The sequence below is a fragment of the Loxodonta africana genome, chromosome 11, assembly GCF_030014295.1.
Source record: "Loxodonta africana isolate mLoxAfr1 chromosome 11, mLoxAfr1.hap2, whole genome shotgun sequence".
In the NCBI taxonomy this organism is placed as follows: Eukaryota; Metazoa; Chordata; class Mammalia; order Proboscidea; family Elephantidae; genus Loxodonta; species Loxodonta africana.
Window position 1 is genome coordinate 15,318,580 of NC_087352.1, and position 21,573 is coordinate 15,340,152.

General features: G+C 47.9%; 1 protein-coding gene across 2 annotated transcripts in view; it reads left to right on the top strand.

The window, feature by feature from the left end:
- Window positions 1–20,687, top strand: part of ZSWIM9 (zinc finger SWIM-type containing 9) — a 29,563-nt gene extending 8,876 nt beyond the window's left edge. For both annotated transcript variants that reach the window (XM_064293928.1, XM_064293929.1), the window contains 2 exons: window positions 6,038–6,350; window positions 15,962–20,687. In XM_064293928.1, coding sequence (XP_064149998.1) covers window positions 6,038–6,350; window positions 15,962–18,139 — 2,491 coding nt within the window. In that variant the 3' untranslated portion in view covers window positions 18,140–20,687. The remainder of the gene's footprint in view (window positions 1–6,037; window positions 6,351–15,961) is intronic.
- The last annotated feature ends 886 nt before the right edge of the window (window positions 20,688–21,573 follow it).

Sequence of the window (21,573 nt, forward strand, 5' to 3'; positions counted from 1 at the left end):
TAGAACTGCCCCAATTTCGACTCCTAGTGACCCCACATGTCAGAGTAGAACTGCCCCAATTTCAACTCATAGTGACCCCACGTGTCAGAGTAGAACTGCCCTAATTTCAACTCATAGTGACTCCATGTGACAGAGTAGGACTGCCCCATAGAGTTTCTTAGTCTGTAGGATTGCTATGAGTTGGAATTGAGTCATCAATGGGTTTGGTTGTTTTGGTTTTTGGAGTCTTTATGGGAGCAGATTGCCAGGTCTTTTCTCCCTGGGAGCTGCTGGGTGGGTTTGAACCACCAACCTTTCAGTTAGCAGCCAAGTGCTTAACTGTTGTGCCACCAGGGCTCCTTGGACAGTTTATATTATAGGAGTTGGCAAACTATATGACTTGCCAACCCACAGCCCATTTTTGTAAATAGAGTTTTATTGGCATACGGCCATACCCGTTCATTTACTGCATTGCATTCACAATATAGCAACAGAATATATTTACTATGTGGCCCTTCACAGAAAAACTATGCCAACCTCTGCTCTACAAGCGTAAAATCTCCCCCCCCTCCAAATTCCAGTATTATCCCACAATGGAAAAATACTAAACCCCCTTTCAGAAAACAGCTGGAAGTTCTGTTTCACATGGGTTACTATGAGTTGGAACCGACTTGATGGCACCTAAGGATGACAACATCAAGGAAGTACATTCTGATTTTTCTCCCTATTCTATTTTATTTTTTATAATGCTGGTTTTAACTCCTTAAATTGATATCATATAATGGATTGTGTAGGTCTCTGGGTGGTGCAAACGGTTTGTGCTGAACTACTAACCTAAAGGTTGATAGTTTGAACCCACTCAGCTGCACTGTGGAAGAAAGGCCTGGTGATCTGCTTACATAAAGATTAAACCCATTTTCATTTAGTCAATTCTGACTCATAGCAACTCATAGCAAATATATATATGTTTATATAGTTGTTAGGTGCTGTCGAGTCAGTTCCAACTCATAGCGACTCTGTGTACATCAGAACGAGACACCGCCCAGTCCTGTGCCATCCTCACAATCGTTATGCTTTAGCCCATTGCTGCAGCTCTTGCGTCAATTCGTCTTGTTGAGGGTCTTCCTCTTCTTCGCTGACCCTCTACTTTACCATCACGATGTCCTTCAGGGACTGATCCCTCCTAATAACGTGTCCAAAGTATGTGAGATGTAGTCTCGCCATCCTTACTTCCAAGGAGCATTCTGGTCATACTTCTTCCAAGACAGATTTGTTTGTTCTTCTGGCATACCATTCAGTATTCTTCTCCAACACCACAATTCAAAGGCATCAATTCTTCTCTGGTCTTCTTATTCATTATCTAACTTTCACATGCATATGAGGGGATTGAAAACACCATGGCTTGGGTCAGGCGCACCCTAGTCTTCAAGGTGACATGTTTGCTTTTCAACATTGTAAAGAGGTCTTTTGTAGCAGATTTGCCCAATGCAATGCATCTTTTGATTTCTTGACTGCTGCTTCCGTGGGTATTGATAGTGGATCCAAGTCAAATGAAATCCTTGACAGCTTCAATCTTTTCTCTGTTTATCATGATGTTGCTTATTGGTCCAGTTATGAGGATTTTTGTTGTGTTTATGTCAAGGTGTAATCCATACTGAAGTCCTTTTCACTTTCAGCAAGCAAGGTTGTATCATCTGTGTAGCGCAGACTGTTAATGAGTCTTCCTCCAGTCCTGATGCCCTGCTCATCTTCGTATAGTCCAACTTCTCAAATTATTTGCTCAGTGTACAGATTGAATAGGTATGGTGAAAGGATACAACCTTGACGCACACTTTTCCTGACTTTAAATCACTCAGTATCCCCTTGTTCTGTTCAAATGACTGCCTCTTGATCTATGTACAGGTTCCTTATGAGCACAATTAAGTGTTCTGGAATTCCCATTCTTCGCAGTGTTATCCATAGTTGGTTATGATCTACACAGTCGAATGCCTTTGCATAGTCAATAAAACACAGGTGAACATCTTTCTGGCATTCTCTGCCTTCAGCCAAGATAGATCTGACATCAGCAGTGATATCCCTGGTTCCACATCCTGTTCTGAATTTTCAGCTTGAATTTCTGGCAGTTCCCTGTCAAAATGCTGCTGTAGCTGCTTTTGAATGATCTTCAGTAAAATTTTACTTGCGTGTGATATTAATGAGATCATTCAATAATTTCCGCATTCAGTTGGATCACCTTTCTTGGGAATAGGCATAAATATGGATCTCTTCCAGTCGGTTGGCCAGGTAGCTGTCTTCCAAATTTCTTGGCATAGATGAGTGAGCACCTCCAGCGCTGCATCTTTTTGTTGAAACATCTCAGTTGGTATTCTGTCAATTCCTGGAGCCTTGTTTTTTGCCCATGCCTTTAGTACAGCTTGGACTTGTTCCTTTAGTACCATTGGTTCCTGATCATATGCTGCCTCCTGAAATGGTTGAATATTCGCCAATCCTTTTTGGTACAGTGACTCTGTGTATTCCTTCCATCTTCTTTCAATGCTTCCTGCATCATTTAATATTTTCCCCGTAGAATTCTTCAATATTACAACTTGAGGCTTGAAGTTTTTTTCAGTTCTTTCAGCTTGAGAAATGCCGAGCATGTTCTTCCCTTTTGGTTTTCTATCTCCAGGTCTTTGCACATGTCATTGTAATACTTTATTTTGTCTTCTTGAGCCACTCTGAAATCTTCTGTTCATCTCTTTGACTTCATCATTTCTTCCTTTTGCTTTAGCTGCTCAATGTTCAAAAGCAAGTTTCAGAGTCTCTTCTGACATCTGTTTTGATCTTTCTGTCTTTTTAATGACCTCTTGCTTTCTTCATGTATGATGTCTTTGATGTCCTTACACACCTTGTCTGGTCTTCAGTCATTGTGTTCACCATGTCAAATCTATTCTTGAGATGGTCTCTAAATTCAGGTTGGATAAACTCAAGGTCATACTTTGGCACTCGTGGTCTTGTCCTAATTTTCTTCAGTTTCACTTTGGACTTGCATATGAGCAATTGATGGTCTGTTTCACAGTCGGCCCCTGGCCTTGTTCTTTTCCATTGTCTCTTTCCACAAGTGTAGTCAATTTGATTCCTGTGTGTTCCATCTGGCAAGGTTCCTGTGTCATTGATGTTGGTGAAAAAAGGTATTTGCAATGAAGAAGTCGTTAGTCTTGCAAAATTCTATCATTCAATCTCCTGCATTTTTTCTATCACTAAGGCCATATTTTCCAACTACCGATCCTTCTTCTTTGTTTCCAACTTTCACATTCCAATCACCAAACCAAAAAACCCATTGCCGTTGAGTCGATTCTGACTCATAGCGACTCTATAGGACAGCGTAGAACTGCTCCATAGAGTTTTCAAGAAGCAGCTGGTGGATTCAAACTGCTGACCTTTGGTTAGCCGCCAAACACTTAGCCACTGCGCCACCAGGGCTCTTTCCAATCATCAGTAATTATCAATGCATCCTGATTGCATGTCCAGTCAATTTCAGACTGCAGAAGTTGGTAAAAAAATCTTCAATTTCTTCATCTTTGGCCTTAATGCTTGGTGAGTAAATTAGATAATAGTCGTATTAACTGGTCTTCCTTGTAGGCGTATGAATATTCTCCCATCACTGACAGCATTGTACTTCAGGATAGATCTTGAAATGTTCTTTTTGAGGATGATACAATATGATGTGTATGTTAGTTTTCTATAGCTACTGTAACAAATTACCACAAATCTAGTGGCTTAGAACACACTTTTATTATCTTGTGGTTCTGGAAGTCAGATGTTTGAAATGGATCTTGCTAGACTAAAATCCAGGTTTCAGCAGGGCTGTCTTCAGAAGAAGGCTCTAGGGGAGAATCTGTTGGTTGCCTTGTCAAGCTCTTAGAGGGGGCTCACATTCCTTGGATTGTGGCCCCTTCCTCCGACTTCAAAGTCAGCAGTGTAGTATCTTCCAGTCTTCCTGATTCTGACCCTCCTGCCTCCCTCTTCCACTTATAAGGACCCTTGCGATGACATTAGGCCAACTCAGGTAATCCAGGATAAACTTCTTATCTCAAAATCCTTAGCGTAATAGAGTTTCCTAGGCTGTAATCTTTACAGGAGTACATCGCCAGGTTTTTCTCCTGAAGACCAGCTGGTGGGTTCGAACCACCCACACATTTCAGTTAGTAGCTGAGCACTTTAACCATTGCACCACGAGGGCTCCTTTAGATATCTTTCAAAAAACCCAAACCAAACCCATTGCCATCGAGTTGATTTTGACTCATAACAACCCTATGTGACAGAGTAGAACTGCTCAATAGGGTTTCCAAGGCTGTAATCTTTCAGAAGCAGACTGCCACATCTTTCTCCCACAGAGCAGCTGGTAGGTTCCAATCATTGACCCTTCAGTTAGGAGCTGAGCTCTGAACCACTGCACCACCAGGGCTCCTTTTGGATATCTTTGGGGGCCAGTATTCTGCCTACCACAATGCTATTTATACAAAGATTTTCTAAGTAAACTTTTTTTAGTGTGATATACATACAGAAAAGTATACAGGTGCACATGTGCAGCTTGATGAATTTTCACAAAATAAAATACGTATATAACCAGTACCCAGAATAAGACACAGAACACCCCCAGCCCCAAGAAGCTCCTGTTGTGCCCTCTCCTAGGGTTAACTACTCAAGGGTAGCAACTCTACAGTCTTTCAGCAGCATAGGTTGGTTTCGTCTGTTTTTGAACTTCATATAAATGGGAATCACACAATATGTTCTCTTTTGTGTCTGGCTTCTTTCACACGGTGCGTTTGTGAGATTCGTCCACCTTGTTAGGGATGGTAATGGTTTGTTCATTCTTGTTGATTGGTGTTTTATTTTAGGAATATATCACAATTTCCTTTCCTACTCTACTGTTAGATATTTGAGTTGTTGCTGAAGTATTTGGCTAATATTAGTAGTGCTGCCGCAAACATTCTATTATATGTTTTTAGGTGTCCAAATGTGTGCATTTAGCTTGAGTGGAATTGCTGGATCACAGGAGAGGCATATGATCAGCCTTAGTATCTACTAAAACTGCGGCACACTTTTTCAGAGTGATTGTACCATTTTACACTCCCACCAACAATGTATGAGAGTTCCAGTTACTCCACATTTTCATCAACATTTGATATTATCAATCCATTCTGGTGGGTGTGTAATGGTATTTTAATTTGTATTTCCTCGATGACTAATGATTTTGAGCACCTTTTCTTATATACCAAGTTTTCAAACATAGAAGCATACCCTCCTTTGCTTATGGATGATAAATACTTAATTTTGTGGCTAACTCTGGGGAAGAAAGGAGGGGAGTTTGTTGGGGCAGGGTTCACAAGAGGACCTCAACTTGTGATGTTGTTTTTGCTAAACCAGAGGTGGATGGAGGGGTATCTGAAGTGTATTTCTTTCAGAAATTTTAGGTGAATATAACAACAACAACAAAAAATCCTATATGATAAAGCTGTGAGTAAAGAGAATTATAGAAAATATAGCATTTACCATGTTCTAGACAGTGTACTTAAGTGCTTTACAAATATCAACGTTTTTAATTCTCACAACGATCCTATTAGAAAGGTATCATTATCATTACCCCGTTTGAACATATGACGAGGTCCCTGGGTGGCACAAATGGTTTGCACTTGTCTATTTACCTGAAGATTGGTTTATTTACCTAAAGATTGGTGGTTTGAAACCATCCAGCAGCACCACGTAAGAAATGCCTGGTAAACTGCTTCTGTGAAGATAACAGCCAACAAAACCCCATGGAGCAGTTCTATTTTGTAACACATGGAGTCGCCATGAGTCAGAATTGATTCCAGGGCAACGGGTTTGGTTTTTAGTGTTAACAATGAGGAAACTGAGGCACAGGGACTTTAAATGACTTGCCCAAGGTCACAAAGCCAGCATATTTGTAAGGCCTCATCTACTCTTTATGCTGGAAACAATTCTTAATTTAAACAAAGAGAGAAAAGGAAGACATGGTCAGGCAGCAGGGTGATGGCTGCGGTGGTCATTCCTCCCGCAGGCCCCCCCAGCCCGGCTGCCCTGCCTTCATCATTGTCAAGCTCAGCCCGCTGCGGGACCGCCTCGTGGTGACAGAGTGCCTTCTGACCCACTCGCACCCTGCCTGCCCGCTGGAGTTCGCCTACTACTTCCGCCCAGGCCACCTGCTGGCCAACGCCTGCCTGCCAGTACGCACCACCAACAAGATCTCCAAGCAGTTCGTGGCCCCGGCCGATGTGCACCGTCTGCTGTCCTACTGCAAGGGCCGAGACCATGGCGTCCTGGACGCCCTCCACGTGCTTGAGGGTCTTTTCCGCACGGACCCCGAGGCCAAGGTGGGGTCTCGGGAGAGGCAGGACAGGGGCGGGGGAGACCCACTCGGAAGACTCTCGGGTGATTCATTCATTCATCAGTCCACTCATCCATTTGCTCCTTTCATTCATTCATCCAATCATTCATTCAATAAGTACTTACTGAGTGCCTGCTGGGTGCCAGACACCGGGGATGCAGCATCACCAAGACAGATAGGGACCTCGCCCTCGGAGAATTCATCTTCTAGCGCAGCACTGCCCGGTAGGGCTTTCCACCGTGATGGAAATGTTCTATGATTCTGAGCTGTCCGATGTGGTAATCACCAGCCACATGTGGCTATTAAGTACTTAAAATGTGGTGTGTGTGCCACTGAGAAACTGAATTTTTTATTTAATTCTGGTTTTGTTTTTAATTAATTCAAGTCTATTTAATTTTTTATTGTGAAAATATGCACAACAAAACACTTGCCAATTTGCCAATTTATTTTTAAGTAATTAAAATATAAATAGCCACATATGGCTAGTGGCTACCTGGAAGTTCTAGTGGGAGAAACTGACAAAAGATCAACATATCCAAATGTGATATAATGTCAGCAGGGTTGGGTACAAGGAGCCCTGGTGGCACGATGGTTAAGTGCTAGGCTGCTGACCAAAAGGTTGGCAGTTCTAACCCACCCAGCAGCTCCCCAGGAGAAAAACCTAGCGATCTGCTCCCGTAAAGATTGTTGTTGTTGTCAGGTGCCACTGACTCATAGTGACCCTGTGTACAACAGAAGGAAACACTGACTGATCGTGCACCATACTCATAGCTGTTGCTATGTTTGAGCCCATGTTGCAGCCACTGTGTCAGTCCGTCTCGTTGAGGGTCTTCCTCTCTTTTCCTGGCCTTCTACTTTATCCAGTGTGATGTTCTTCTCTAGGGGCTGGTCCCTTCTGATAACATGTCCAAAGTACGTGAGATAAAGTCTCGCCATCCTCTCTTCTAAGGAGCACTCTGGCTGTACTTCCAAGACAGATTTTGTTGGTTCTTCTGGCAATCCATGGTATATTCAATATTCTTTGCCAACACCATAATTCAAAGACATCAGTATTTTTTGCCAACACCATAATTCAAAGGCATCAATTCTTCTTCAAACCAAACCAAACCCACTGCAGTAGAGCTGATTCGGACTCATAGCAACCCTATAGGACAGAGCAGAACTGCCCCATAGAGTTTCCAAGGAGCACCTGGTGGATCTGAACTGCTGACCTTTCGGTTAGCAGCCATAGCACTTAACCGTTACGCCATCAAGATTTCCAAATTCTTCGTTGGTCTTCCTTATTCATTGTCCAGCTTTCACATGCATCCATAAAAGATTACAGCCTAGGAAACCGTATGGGGCAGTTCTGCTTCATCACATGGGGTTGCCATGAGTCAAAATCGACTCAGTGGTACCCCACAACAAGAGTTAGGTGTTAACAGTGAAGAGGATCTGAAGTGAAGTGCTATTTTTTAAAACCATTTTTTTTTTTAGTTGAAGTACACATACAGAAAATGCACAGATGATAAGTATATAACTTGATGAATGCTCACAAAGTGAAAACACCCATACCCACCACCCAGATCAAGAATTAGAAGAGAAGGTGCTATGTTGCTTATAATGTGATGGAGTCATGAGTATTATAAAGGAGAATAGCGTTAGGGCTCAGAGAGTGACTGTTTTAACCCACTGCCATCGAGTGGATTCCGACTCATACCAACCGTATAGGACGGAGTAGAGCTGCCCCATAGGGTTTCCAAGGCTGTAATCTTAATAGAAGCAGACTGCCACATCTTTCTCCTGTGGAGCAGCTGATGGGTTCCAACCAACCTTTCTGGTAGTGGTTGAGTGCTTAACCACTGCGCCACCAGGGCTCCTTGTGACTTATAAAAGGGGGCTATTTTAATTTGAGTCCTTACGTGGTACAAATGGTGAAGCGCTTGCCTACTAGCTGAAAGCTTAGCCGTTTGAAGCCACCCAGGGGCGCCTCAGAAGAAAGACCTGGCAATCTACTTCCGAAAGGTCACAGTCACTGAAAATCCTATGGAGCACAGTTCTACTCTGCACACGTGGGGTTGCCATGAGTCAGCGTCGGCAGCAGCTAACAACAATTTTAATTTAAGTGGTCAGGGAAGGCCTCTCTAAAAACGTGGGAGCTAAACAGAACTGAATGGAGGGGAGGGACACCACACCCGTTCTGTCATCTGGGGCGGAGGGGAGGCGGTGGGGAAGAGTTCCAGGCAAAGGGAACAGCCAGTGCAGAGCCCTGAGGCTGGAGCAAGCTTGGCGTGTTGGAGGAACAGTGAGGATCCTGCTTCCCCAGGAGGAATCTTTCCGTTATTTTACTCCAATTTCAGGTCTGGGGTGAACTTGAAGTTAAAAAAAAAGAAAAGAAAAAAAGCAGGGGAGGGGAGGAGAACTGCTTTCTCTTTCTGGCTGTGCCGTTGTCTCACACATGGAAAAGTCCCCACCTCAGGGTGACGCCGAGAGGTGAAGGCTGCAGCACTTTCCCCTTCTCACACCCAGTAAACCAACCCTGATTCAAGCCACAAACCCAGGCCCGGCCTTCTCTGGAAAACCTCCCTTCCTGCCCCGTTTTCCTTTGTGCACACATAATATTGATACTAATTTTCGCTAACATTTATCAGGCACTTACTATGTGGCAGGCACTACCCTAAGTGCTTTACATATTTTCATTCATGTAAATCTCACGAGAGTATAAATAAGTCCACCATTCTCATGCCCGTTTTACAAAGAAGGAAACCGAAGTACAGAGAGGTCGAGTAACTGACTCGAGGTCACACAGCTATTTAATAACAGAGCTGGGCTTCAAACCCCACACAGTCTGGATCCAGGGGCACGCTCTTCACCACTCTGCTATTCCCCAGTTTAGAGAGAAGGTTTGGGCCCCTGCCCACCAGTTCCAGCCTCTTGAGGGTTGAGGGCTGAGCCCAAGTCAGTTTGCTACTTTGTAAAATGGGCACACAACACACACACACACACACAACCCACCCCACACAGTAGCGTAACATACACACTTGTCTTCCCTGAGCTATTAATTGTTAGCCATTGTCTGCTGTCAGGTGAACAAGCCCCAGCAGCTCTGCCCTTGGAAACACCCTATGAGAAGCAGCTCATTCATAAATTAAGCCTTCCACGTAAAGAGACTGTCCTTTTAATGTCCGTTTTGGAATCTAGGTGAAACCAAGCTTGGCTCCAAGGTCTGGGTTTTGGTTTACCTTAATACTTTTTAAAGAAATGAGGATGCAGTTCTGGAAAACCAAGAGACAGAGACCAGTGAAAGGGTTATTGTTGGTTTTAAAAAAATATATAAAACCAAACCAAACCCAATGCCCTTGAGTCAATTCCAACTTATAGCGACCCTATAGGACAGAGTAGAACTGCCCCATAGAGCTTCCAAGGAGCTCCTGGCAGATTTGAACTGCCAGCCTCTTGGTTAGCAGCCGTAGCACTTAACCACTATGCCACCAGGGTTTCCAAAAATATATATATTAAATATTTTTTTGAATATGTAATACATCCACAGGTTTCTAAATTAAAAAGGTACAAAGGTATATGGTGAAAAGGCAACTTGTCACCTCCTGTCCCCCAGGTCCGCTCCTCAGAGGCAGCTAGAGTTATCAGTTACTTATACAGTAAAACCTGCAAAAGCTGAAACCTCTGTTAGAGAAACCTGTCAGAGAAACAAAACTCAAATATTTCCCACTAACAGACAGCCATAGAAAAGTGGTAAGATACGCCTCTGTCAAAAGCAGAAAACTTGAGAGACCCAGAAAAACAAGGCAGCCCCATCGAGTTCCAGCTTTCAGAGGTGTCACTGTATATCTTTCCAGAGATATTCTGTGACCCAGTGTTGTCCAATAGAACTTTCTGCAATACTGGAAATGTTCTTTATCTGCACTGTCCGATAGGGTAGTGTCATGTGGCTTTTGAGCCCTTGAAATGTGGCTAGTGTGACTGAGAAACTGAACTTTTTATTTTATTCAACTTTAAGGAGTCCCTGAGTGGTGCAAATGATTAACGCACTTGGCTGCTAACAAAAAGCTTGGAGGTTTGATTCCACCTGGTAGCACCTTGGAAGAAAGGCCTGGTGATCTCTTTCCAAAAGATCAGTCATTGAAAATCCTATGGAGCACAGTTCTATTCTGACACACGTGGGGTCAGCCTGAGTTGGAACTGACTCAATGGCTACTTCTTTTTTAAGAGTAATAGCTAGAAACTTGATTTTATTTGTATTGATAGGTACCAAAAAGCTTTGTATACACTCTGGCTATGTCATTTACTGATTGTGGGACATGCAGCAAGTTACAAGGAAGTTATTTAACTTCTCTGAGCTTTAGTTTGGAAATCCTGGTGGCGTAGTGGTTAAGTGCTACGGCTGCTAACCAAGAGGCTGGCAGTTCAAATCCACCAGGAGCTCCCTGGAAGCTCTATGGGGCAGTTCTACTCTGTCCTACAGGGTCGCTCTGAGTCAGAACCGACTCGACAGCAATGGGTTTGGTTTTGGTTTTGGAGCCTTAGTTTCTTCATCTGTAAAATGGGGATAATAACAGATACTACTTCATATCATTGTTAGAGCTGTTGTGTGAGGATTAAGTGTGTGTGTGTGTGTGTGTGTGTGTGTGTAAAGACTTGGAACAGTAGTGGCTGGCAAGTAGGAAGTCCCATACGTGTTAGTTATTTAGCTATTAGATCCCTGAGTGGTGCAAATGGTTTATTCTCGACTACTAACCTAAAGGCTGGTGGTTTGAACTCACCCAGCAGTGCCACGGGAGAAAGGCCTGGTGACCTGCTTCTGTAAAGATTACAGCCAAGAAAACCCTATGGAGCACAGTTCTACTCTGATGCAGATGGGGTCGCCATGAGTTACAATCAACTTGATGGCAATGGGTTTGAGTTTTTTTTTTTTTAATTTAGTTGTTATTTTTATTCCATCAGTGTATTCTTCAGAACAATCTGTGGAAAATAGTGTCATTCTAATCACGTGAAAAAGGAAGGATGTGTGTTCACACATAGGAAGAGGCATGGATGGAAAGTGTTAAGTGGCGTGGTTTCTGTTGGCATTCGTGGGATCTATTTACTGTATATGGTAGATGCATCCCAATGGCACCAGTGTGTGTGTCTGAGGCGGCACCCACACTCATTCAGGTCCTCAAAATCTGCTCCTCTCTGGGCTTCTCAGGAGCCCTGGTGGTGCAGTGGTTAAGCACTTGGCTGCTAACCCAAAGAATGGTGGTTCAAAACCACCAGCTGCTCCGCAAGAGAAAGACCTGGTGATCTGCTTCCTTAAAGATTAAAGCCGAGGAACCCGATAGGGAAGTTCTACTCTGTCACATGAGGTCGGCGTAAGTAGGAATTGACTCAACGGCGCCCAACAACAACAACAGTACAAGTTTTACGGGGCTGTTTTGAGATGGAGTTAATGCCTTGGAATTGTGCCTGGCACAATTAGTCCTCCTCAGCTGTTTATTAGTTCTCCTCAGCCCTTTACACACCTGAAGCCATTTTGTTTTTATTCGTTGGTCTCTGGTTTGTGGCTGTCTCATTCATCCTCTTCAGCGACTGGACCAGCACTTGGCACACTGTGTGCACTCTGCAAATATTTTTAAATGAATTTATTCATTTACGTGTCTCCCACCGTCATCACCCTGTTGCTGTCGAATCAGTTCTGACTCATAGGGACCCAACAGGACAGAGCAGAACTGTCCCGTAGGTTTCCAGGGCTGTAATCTTTACGGAGGCAGACTACCACATCTTTCCCTCATGGAGCGGCTGGTGGGTTTGAACCACCAACCTTTACGTTAGCAGCTGAGCACTTAACCATGCACCACCAGGGCTCCTTCAGATGCCACCACGCCCCTTAAATGACACCCACACACCTCCCTTCACCCTCTCCTTTTTATTTTTCAGCCCTTTGTAATGGCCTGAGCTTGGATCCCGGTGTTGCCACCTGTAAGCTCATGACCATGGGAAAGCCACTTCCCCAGTGTAGTCGGGTCCCCAAGATCACCCTTAGGTTCAATGATTGAGGATTGGACCATTGTGATCCGTAGAGTTTTCAATGGCTGATTTTTGGAAGCAGATAGCCAGGCCTTTCTTCCTAGCCTGTCTTAGTCTGGAAGCTCTGCTGAAACCTGTTCAGCATCATAGCAACATTCAGGCCTCCAATGTCAGATGGGTGGTGGCCGTGCATGAGTTGCATTGGCCGGGAATTGAACCCAGGCCTCTCATGTGGAAGGTGAGAATCCTATCACTGAAGCACTTATGGCTCGAGAGGCCAAGTCAGGCAGTAATAATAGCTGGGATCTTATATGTACCAGGTGTTGTTGCAGTGATTGGATATGAATGATCACACAGCTAGTAAAAGGCAAAACCAGGAGTCAAACTCGCAGTGTGTTCACGGGACCCCCACTCTAAGGATATGGCCATTGGATAATAGCCAGACACTCATTCATTCGTTTGTTCACTCATTTATTCCAGATGTATTGAGTGGTTGCTCTGTGCCAGGCGCCATTCAAAGGGAAATGGAGCAACAACCCAGTCCTCATGTGGTTTACATCAAATATAGATAGGACATCCCAAACCCCAAAGAAGCAAACCTGTTGTCATCACCGGCGACTCTATGTGTCACAGAGCAGAACTGTTCCATAGGGTCTTCTTTTCTTTTTTCCCAGTTTTTTTTAAGTTGTGCTTTAGGTGAAAGTTTATGGCTGAAGCTAATTTCTCATTCAAAAATTTATACACATGTTGTTTTGTGACATCAGTTGCAATCCCCATAGGATTTTCTTGGCTATAATCTTTATGCAAGCAGATCGCCAAACCTTTCTTCCACAGCACTACTGGTTGGGTTCAAACCATCAACTTTTAGGTTGGTTGTTGTTAAGTGCTGTCAAGTTGATTTCCAACTCATAACGACCCTCACTGGAGCCCTTGTGGCACAGTGGTTAAAAGCTACGGATGCTAACCAAAAAGTTGGCAGTTCAAATCTACCACGCCCTCCTTGGAAACCGTATGGGGCAGTTCTACTCTGTCCTATCGGGTCACTATGAGTTGGAATCCACTCAAGGGCAACATTTTTTTTTTCAACGGCCCCCTTGTGACACAGTAGAACTGCCCTATAGTGTTTTCTAGGCTGTAATCTTTATGGGAGCAGATCGCCAGGTCTTTCACGGAGCCGCTGGGTGGGTTCAAACCACTGATCTTCGGTTAGCAGCTGAGTGCTTAACCACTGTGCCACCAGTGCTCCTATATAGTTTTGCAGTTGAGCACAAACTGCACCACCCAGGGACCTTATGTCATGGCAGAAACGGCTAGAGAGAGATGGGGTTTGTTTGCATAGATGCAGTGGTCACAGAGGACTTTTATGAGGAGGTGACCTTCGAGCAGAGATGATAATTATAGAGTTAATGAACACTTTAAAAGCACTTACTATTTGTTGAATGAATAATAATAGTAATATTACTTGGGTGAGGCAATGTTCTAAACGCTTTCATTCATCTTATCCTTCCAGGCACAGACATACTCTTATTAGCATTGTTTTACAGATGAGATTGAGGTTAGGGAAATTGCTGGAAGCCACACGGCCAGAAGTAGGTGTGTCAGGGGCTCAGAAGTCTGGTTCCAGAGATTTCACTTTTAACCACTGTCTTGCCTCTCAGAAGGAGCCCTGGTGGTCCAGTGGTTAAGTTCGAACCCACCTATCAGCTCCACGGGAGAAAGACATGGTGATCTGCTTCCGTAAAGATTACAGCCAAGAAAACCCTGTGGGGTAGTTCTACTCTGTCACGTGGGGTCGGTATGAATCAGAATCGACTTGAGAGCAACCAACAGCAGCTGCCTTTTAGCACATTCTACTACTACCAAATGCCATCAAGTCAACTCTGACTTATGGTGACCCCATGTGTGTTAGAACAGAACTGCACTCCATAGGGTTTTCAGTGGCTAGCTTTTCAGAAGTTAATTGCCAAGCCTTTCTTCTGAGATGCCTCTGAACCTTTAACCTTTAGTTAGCAACTGAGCATGTTAACCATTTGCACCACCCAGGGACTTCTCTCACTGTGAATATTCAGTTCACAGAAGGAGAAACAAAGGTTGTCTCGTTAAGGAGGTTAGGGAGGAAACTGAGGCACAGAGTGGTCAAGTCACTGGCATGATAACTGTTAGGAAGTGGTGGGGCTGGGATTCGAACCTAGGCTATCCGGCTCCAATGTCTATGCTCTTTACCACTACAGCAGTGATTCTCAAACTTGAGCGCGCATTGGAATCACTGGGGAGGGTTGTCCGAAACCCAGACTGCTGACTCGGTAGGTCTGGATAGGCCCAAGAACACAGGTTTCTGTTGAGGTTCCAGCAGGTGCTGTCGAGATTGCACTTTAAGAACCACTGCCCTAGACTGCCTCTTTGTGCATGAAGGATGAATGCCCAGTTCCTAGCAGGGGAAACTGAGGCTCAGATGGATAAGTCTTATGTGCAAAAATCACACAGCTCTTAGATGGTGGTGGTTGTTGGATGCCATCAAGTCAATTTCGACTCACAGCAACCCCACGTGACAGAGTAGAACTGCCCCCCTACGGTATCCTAGGCTGTAATCTTTATGGAAGGAGCTCTGGTGGCACGACAGTGGTTAGGTGCAATGGTGGTTAACTCATCAGCTGGAGGGGCAGAAAGACATGACAATCTGTTCCTGTAAAAGATTAACCGATTGCTGTTGAGTAAATTTCAACTCGCAGCGACCCTACAGGACAGAGCAGAACTGCCCCATAGGTTTCCAAGGCTGTAATATTCACGGAAGCAGACTGCCACATCTTTCTCCACAGAGCAGATGAACCCTTGAGATTTTGGTTGGCCTCCGAGGCTTAAGGACTGCATCAAAGGCTCCTTCCCCCAGGAAGACCCTATGGGGCAGCTCTACTCTGTCACATGGGATCACTATGAGTTGGATTCCACAGTACCTAATAACAATCTTTAGGAGCAGATTCCCAGGTCTTTTCTCCCACAGAGCGGCTTATGGGTTCCAACCAGAGGCGCGGGGTGGGGGTGGGGGTGGGGGGCAGAAGGGTCACTTGCCTCTGGCCACAAGTCCAAGGGGGCCGCCAGATGAAGCTGGAATGACATTCCAAGGTGCCATGAGTATGAAAGGTGCCTGACTGAGACAGCCGGACAGAGGGGGAAAGGCATTTTTGTTGCCAGTTGCTGCTATCAACGTCTATTCCTCTTAAAATTGGAGTTGGGGCGGGGGAGTGCAACTTAGAGGTTTCCCCTGGGCGCTGAAATTGGAGAGCAGGCTGCAACTTAGAGATTGCCCCTAGGCGTTCATTACCCTCGCTATGCCAACCTTTTGGTTAACAGCGAACCGCTTAACTGTTTGGGCCACCAGGGCTCCTTTTAGACGGTGGTGCCGGGATTCAAACCCAGGCAGTCTGGCTCCATGTTTTTAACCACTGCCTTGCACTGCCTCCTGCTGGCCAAAGGAATAAATGCATGTACGCATGGATGGATGGATACCCATTTCCCAAGAGTGAAACCGAGGGCCGGGCAGCTAGGCGCAATCGCAGCCCCCGGTGACCTCTTCCTCCGCATCCCATGTCCCGGCAGGTGAAGCTGGTGTTCGTGGAGGACCAGGCGGTGGTGGAGACCGTGTTTTTTCTGACGTCACGCACCAGGGCGCTGCTGCGGCGCTTCCCGCGCATGCTTCTGGTGGACCGGCTGCCGGGGCTGCAAGGCGCGCTCGACCTTCTGGCCGTGTTGTGCGTGGACGGCGCGGGCTGCGCGCGCCAAGCTGCTTGCTGCGTGGCACGTCCGGGCACACCGAGCCTGCTGCGCTTCGCGCTCGCCTCGCTGCTGCAGAGTGCGCCCGACGTCAAGGGCCGCGTGCGCTGCCTGACAGCGGGACCTGAGGTGGCGGCGCAGTTGCCCGCGGTGCGCCAGCTGCTGCCGGGCGCGCGCGTACAGATCTGTCGCGCTCAGGGCCTGGAGTCGCTCTTCAGCAAGGCGCAGGAGCTGGGCGGTGCCGGCCGCGAGGACCCGGGCCTGTGGCCACGCCTGTGCCGCCTGGCCGGCGCCGCCTCGCCTGCCGCCTACGCCGAGGCGCTGACCGAGCTGCGCGCTCACGGCCCGGCCGCCTTCGTCGACTACTTCGAGCGCAACTGGGCCCCGCGACGCGACATGTGGGTCCGCTTTCGTGCCTTTGAGGCAGCCCGCGACCTGGACGCGTGCGCCCTGGTGCGCGGCCACCGCCGGCGCCTGCTGCGCCGCCTCAGCCCGTCGCGTAGCGTGGCGCAGTGCCTCCGTGACCTGGTGGCCATGCAGTGGGCTGACGCGGCCGGGGAGGCAGCGCCCGAGGGCTCTGACGGCGGAGGGCAGTGGCTGGAGAGTGAGCCAAGGAGGGGGGCCCAGGTGGAGAATGCGAGGACAAAGGGCCTGGGGACAGGAGACTGGGGAGGGACTCCAAAAGAAGGAAGTATTTGGAGAGGGTCTCCATTGGAGAAGGAATGGGCAAGAGGGCTGGAGACCAGAGGCGGGCGAGGGGCGCAGTTAGAAAGTGAGAAGGGAACGGGCTTTCAGCTCAGAGAATGGAGGGGGCTCCAGTTGGAGACCCCCAAGGTGAAAGGACTGGAAGGGAGTGTCTGGAGAACGGCCCCATTGGAGGACGAGTGCATGGGAGGGCCTGAGATCAGAGACTGGAGGGAGGCCCCATTGGAGAGTGAGAAAGATTGGGGACTGGAAGGTTATGTCTGGAGAGGGGCCCAGCTGGAGGAGCAGGGGCTAAAAGGGCTGGAAGAGTATGCCTGGAGGATGGCCCAGTTGGAGGCGCGAAGGATCGGGGTCCTGGAGACCACAGACCACCGGGGGACCCCATGTGAGAGGGCCAGGAGTCTAGAGGGAAGCACCTGGAGGGGAGTCCAGTTGCAGGATGAAAGGACTAGTGGCCTGAGAACCAGAGACTGGAAGGGGCCACAGCTGGAAGGGGAGGAGAGGGCGCTAGAGGTCCAAAACTGGACGGGAGTCCGTTTGGAAAAGCCGCAGGAGCTGGTCCCTGAGAATGGAGACCAAAGGAGGCCCCAGTGGGGAGACGAGAGGGGGAGAGGGCCAGAGATCGGAGAGGAGAGGGGAATGCGACTGGGGGTCAAAAAAAGAAGGGGCCTGGAGGACATTGTTCTGGTCCAGCTGGGGGACACAAGGGTTCCAGGCCTGGAGAATGGAGATGAAGGGGGAGCCTGGCTTATGGACCCCAAGAACCAAGCAGGACAAGGGGTGGAGTGGGAGGACACAGGAGGGAGGCGTCTAGGGCAGGGGAATGGAGTCGTGTGCAGCACGCCAGTGGGGGCTGTGTTTGAGGGGAATCCAGAATGGGCAGAGACAAGGAGGGTGTACTTGGCTGCCGGGGACAGCCTGCCAGACAGAGGCGAAAGAGAAGTCCCAAGGGAACCAAAGAGGCTGTGCCACGCATCAGGAGAGGAGGTAGACTGGGAACCCCTGGCTAAGTTCCGAGCAGCCTGCGGGCCAGAGCTAGCGGACCTGGTGGCCGAGGAGCTGACCTTCGCCAGGCAGCACGGTACCCGGGGTTTTCACTGGACAGGAGCTGGCTTTGCCCTCAAGGACGGCACCTCGGACTTCTTCCTGGACGTAGCCCTAACACGTTGCAGCTGCTCCATCCACGCTGCCAGGCATCTGCCCTGCCGCCACCTGTTCGCGGCACGCCTCCTCACCGGGGCAGCCTTATTCCACATGGACCTGCTCAGGGATTGCTGGGGGACAGCCCCAGAGCCCTGACCCCTCAGGTCCCTGCCCACCCCCCTCCACGGTGAGGGCGAGAGGGCATTCTTTGATCCCAAAGATAACAGGGCTGAGGCCAAGGAGACCACCCCAGTCCCTTGGCCGTCTCCTGGAACGTCCAGGGACTTCATCTTGGCAGCTTGCCCCTCTAGATCAGAGGAGAAGCTGACAATGCCTTCTGAGGTCCTGACACCACAGCTTCTGAGGAGGGTGAAGGCCAGGGTGGATTCTGATGGCTTCCCTCAGGAGAGGAAATGTGTGATGAGAGGGGCAGGCCAGGGCAGGAGGAAGAAAGGGGGCAAAGCTGGGGATGGGGGTTGGTGATGAGAACGCTGGAGGCTTGGGAAGGACACAGGATATGGGGAGAGTCAGGGCAGAGGAAAGTGCAGGAGGGGACTGGTCAGTCTAAGGAATGGAGGGAGCAAAGGGAGAAAGCACAAAATAAGAGAAGTGAAGAAGAGATAAGGAGAAAAAAGATAGAAGAGGGAAACAAAAATGGGAGGAGAGAGGACAAGAAAAGAGGCAGAAATGGGGATAAGTGGGGAGGGGGAGGCAGAAGAGTAGGGGGAAGGAGACTAGGATGGAGGAGGGGGACAAAAAAGGAAGACAAAAGACATGGGAGATGGGGAGTGAAATAACAAGGGGGGATGATTTTGGTATTTCTCAAAAGCCTGGCGGCTTGGACCACCCTCACCTTCTATGGATGACTGGGGGGCTGCGATGGAGGGTTTCCAACGTGGACAGTAAACTGTCTGACCTGTTGGGCGTCACAACTGGAATAAAACAGTGTTATTTTGGTTTTCGTGTTGTGGTCTTGGCTTCTAGGGGAGGGTGGGAGGCCCAGCTCCAGAGGGAATGGAGATGGTAGGGCAGTCCTCCTATCAATAAGGCCTCTGGGGGCTGGATGGAATGGAGGACTCACAAATGAGTCCATCCCCATGGTGGCTCAAACCTCATCCGTCACCTGGACCAGTGCGCCATGGTGGCAACTTCCCAGTATCCGCCCATTCTACCCTCCAATGATGTCAGTTGCCGTCGAGTAAGCTCTGACTCATGAAGACCTTACGTATAAACCAAAAAACAAACTTGTTGCCATCGAGTTGACTCTGACTCATACTGAACCTATAGGACAGAGTAGAACTGTCCTGTAGGATTTTCTAGGCTGTAATCTTTTTTAATCTTTATGCTATAGGGTCGCTATGAGTCGGAATTAACTGGACGGCAATGGGTTTGGGTGTTTTGTTTTTTTGGTAATCTTTACGTAAGCATATCATCAGGTTTTTTTCATGAGGAGCCACTGGGTGTGTTCAAACCCCTGATCTTTCAGTTAGCAGCTGAAGGCTTAACCATCGCACCACCAGGGCCCCTTAGCTTATATGTAACAGAACAAACTGTTGGCTGGCCTTGTACTGTCTCCATGGTTGGTATGTTTGAGTCCCTGTGGTAGTGATTGGGTAATGCCTTCCAACCTAAGAGGCTCACCTTCCAGTACTATGTCAGATGATATTCTGTTATGATTCACAGGGTTTTCATTGGCTGATTTTCAGAAGTAGATCTCCAGACCTCTGTTCCTAGTCTGTTTTAGTCTGCAAGCACCAGGGAAACCTGTTTACCATGGGTGACCCTGCTAGTATTTGAAGTACCGGTGGCATAGCTTCCAGCATCGTAGCAACACACCACACACACCCTGCTGGGTTAGGGGCCCCTCTTCTGTGCTCATTTGATCCGCTGTACATCATATCTCTGTTATGGGACATGGACATAATCCCGTGGTATTATAAGTGTGTGCCTATATGTCTGTGTCAGGGAGGGAGAGCGTTGGTGGCTTAGTGGTAGAATTCTCGCCTTCTATGCAGGAGTCCTGGGTTCAGTTCCCTGCAGTTTACCTCTTGTGTAACCACCACCCATCTGTCAGCGGAGACTCGTGTGTTGTTATGATGCTGAAAAGGTTTCGGCAGAGTTTCCAGACTAAGACTAGGAAGAAAAGCCTGGTGATCTCTTTCCGAAAATCAGCCAGTGAAAACATGGATCACAACAGTCCAAACCCAGCTGATCGTGGGGTTGCAGCAGGACCTAGCACCGTTTTGCTCTGTTGTGCATAGGGTTGTCATGAGTTGGGCAGCTAGCAACACCACCAATGTTCTAACATTGTCTGTCACTCTATGTTCACTGTTGTTATTAATGTTCAGTCTCCCCCACCAAAATATAAGCGCCTTGAAGGTAGAGGAACCTTGACTATTTTGTTTTCCATTGTATCCCAAGTGCCTAGAACAGTGCCCAATGCAAAATCAGCGCTCACTTAGAAAGATCAAAGAATAAAAATGGCAGACTGGCTAGTAAGGCTAGTCAGTCATCGTTGCCATGGTGACAGCCTCCTGAAAAGTCCCAGCTTCAAAAACCTGGCGCCTATCCTCATCCTGCTCACCCATTGGCCACCTGGGACTCACCCGTCTCCAGCTGATCCATTGACCCTTTGCCATTGATTCTGACTCATAACGACCCTATAGACAGTGGAACCGCCCCCACAGAGTTTCCAAGGAGCGGCTGGTGGATTCCAACCGCCAGCCTTTTGGTTAGGACCCAAAGGCTTAACCACTGCTCCACCCGGTCACGTCTCCGGCTACAGTAGCTGGAGTACTACAACTCCCAGCAGGCTGAGCGCCGCCAACTGCGTTACTAAGCGTAAGCGCCTGCGCAGTAGAATCTGCTGCCCTCGGCGTTCGTTCAGTGTGTTACCCGCTGAAGGGCGCGTAGGAGGGAGCGGGGAGATTTGGCGGGGGGTGGTGGGGAAGAGTGGGGGGGGTGGGAGAGTGTTGGGGGGTGCGGAGGACCCTTTGCGCGCTGTGCGTTGTGGGGAGCACTCATCCCTCTGGTCTCTAGTCTGTCAGAGTCCGAGGGATTTGGGCTCAGGGTCTCCATCTCGGGGTGAGTGGGACTGGGGAAGCTCGCTCCGGTCTCTATGGTGACGGGCTAGCAGGGCGCGCAGGGAGGGAAAGGGAGCCATAGGTTGGCGTTGCCAGGGTAACCCTGGAGTAGATGGGGGTGGCGGTGGTCAGGGATTCGATGAAAAGAAAAAGGGATTAGGGAAATCGTGGAAGGAATTTGAGTAGCAACCTGGGAACTGGGTTGCTAATGGGGAAATGGAGAGCGTGATGGAGGACTTGGTTTGAAATAAAGGCGGTTGGTGGAGGATAATAGGAGGCTTGGGGTGTTCTGAAGGAGTGGGAGTGTTATGGTGAATCGGGATGGAATGAAGGGATTTGAGAAGGTCGTTGCAGAAATCAGTATGTTAATAGATAATTGGGATGCTTTTGGGGAAGTGGAGCCCTGGTGGCACAGTGCTTAAGTGTTCTGCAACTAGCCAAAAGGTCGGCAGTATGAATCTACTAGCCACTTCTTAGAAACCCTATGGGGCAGTTGTACCCTATCCT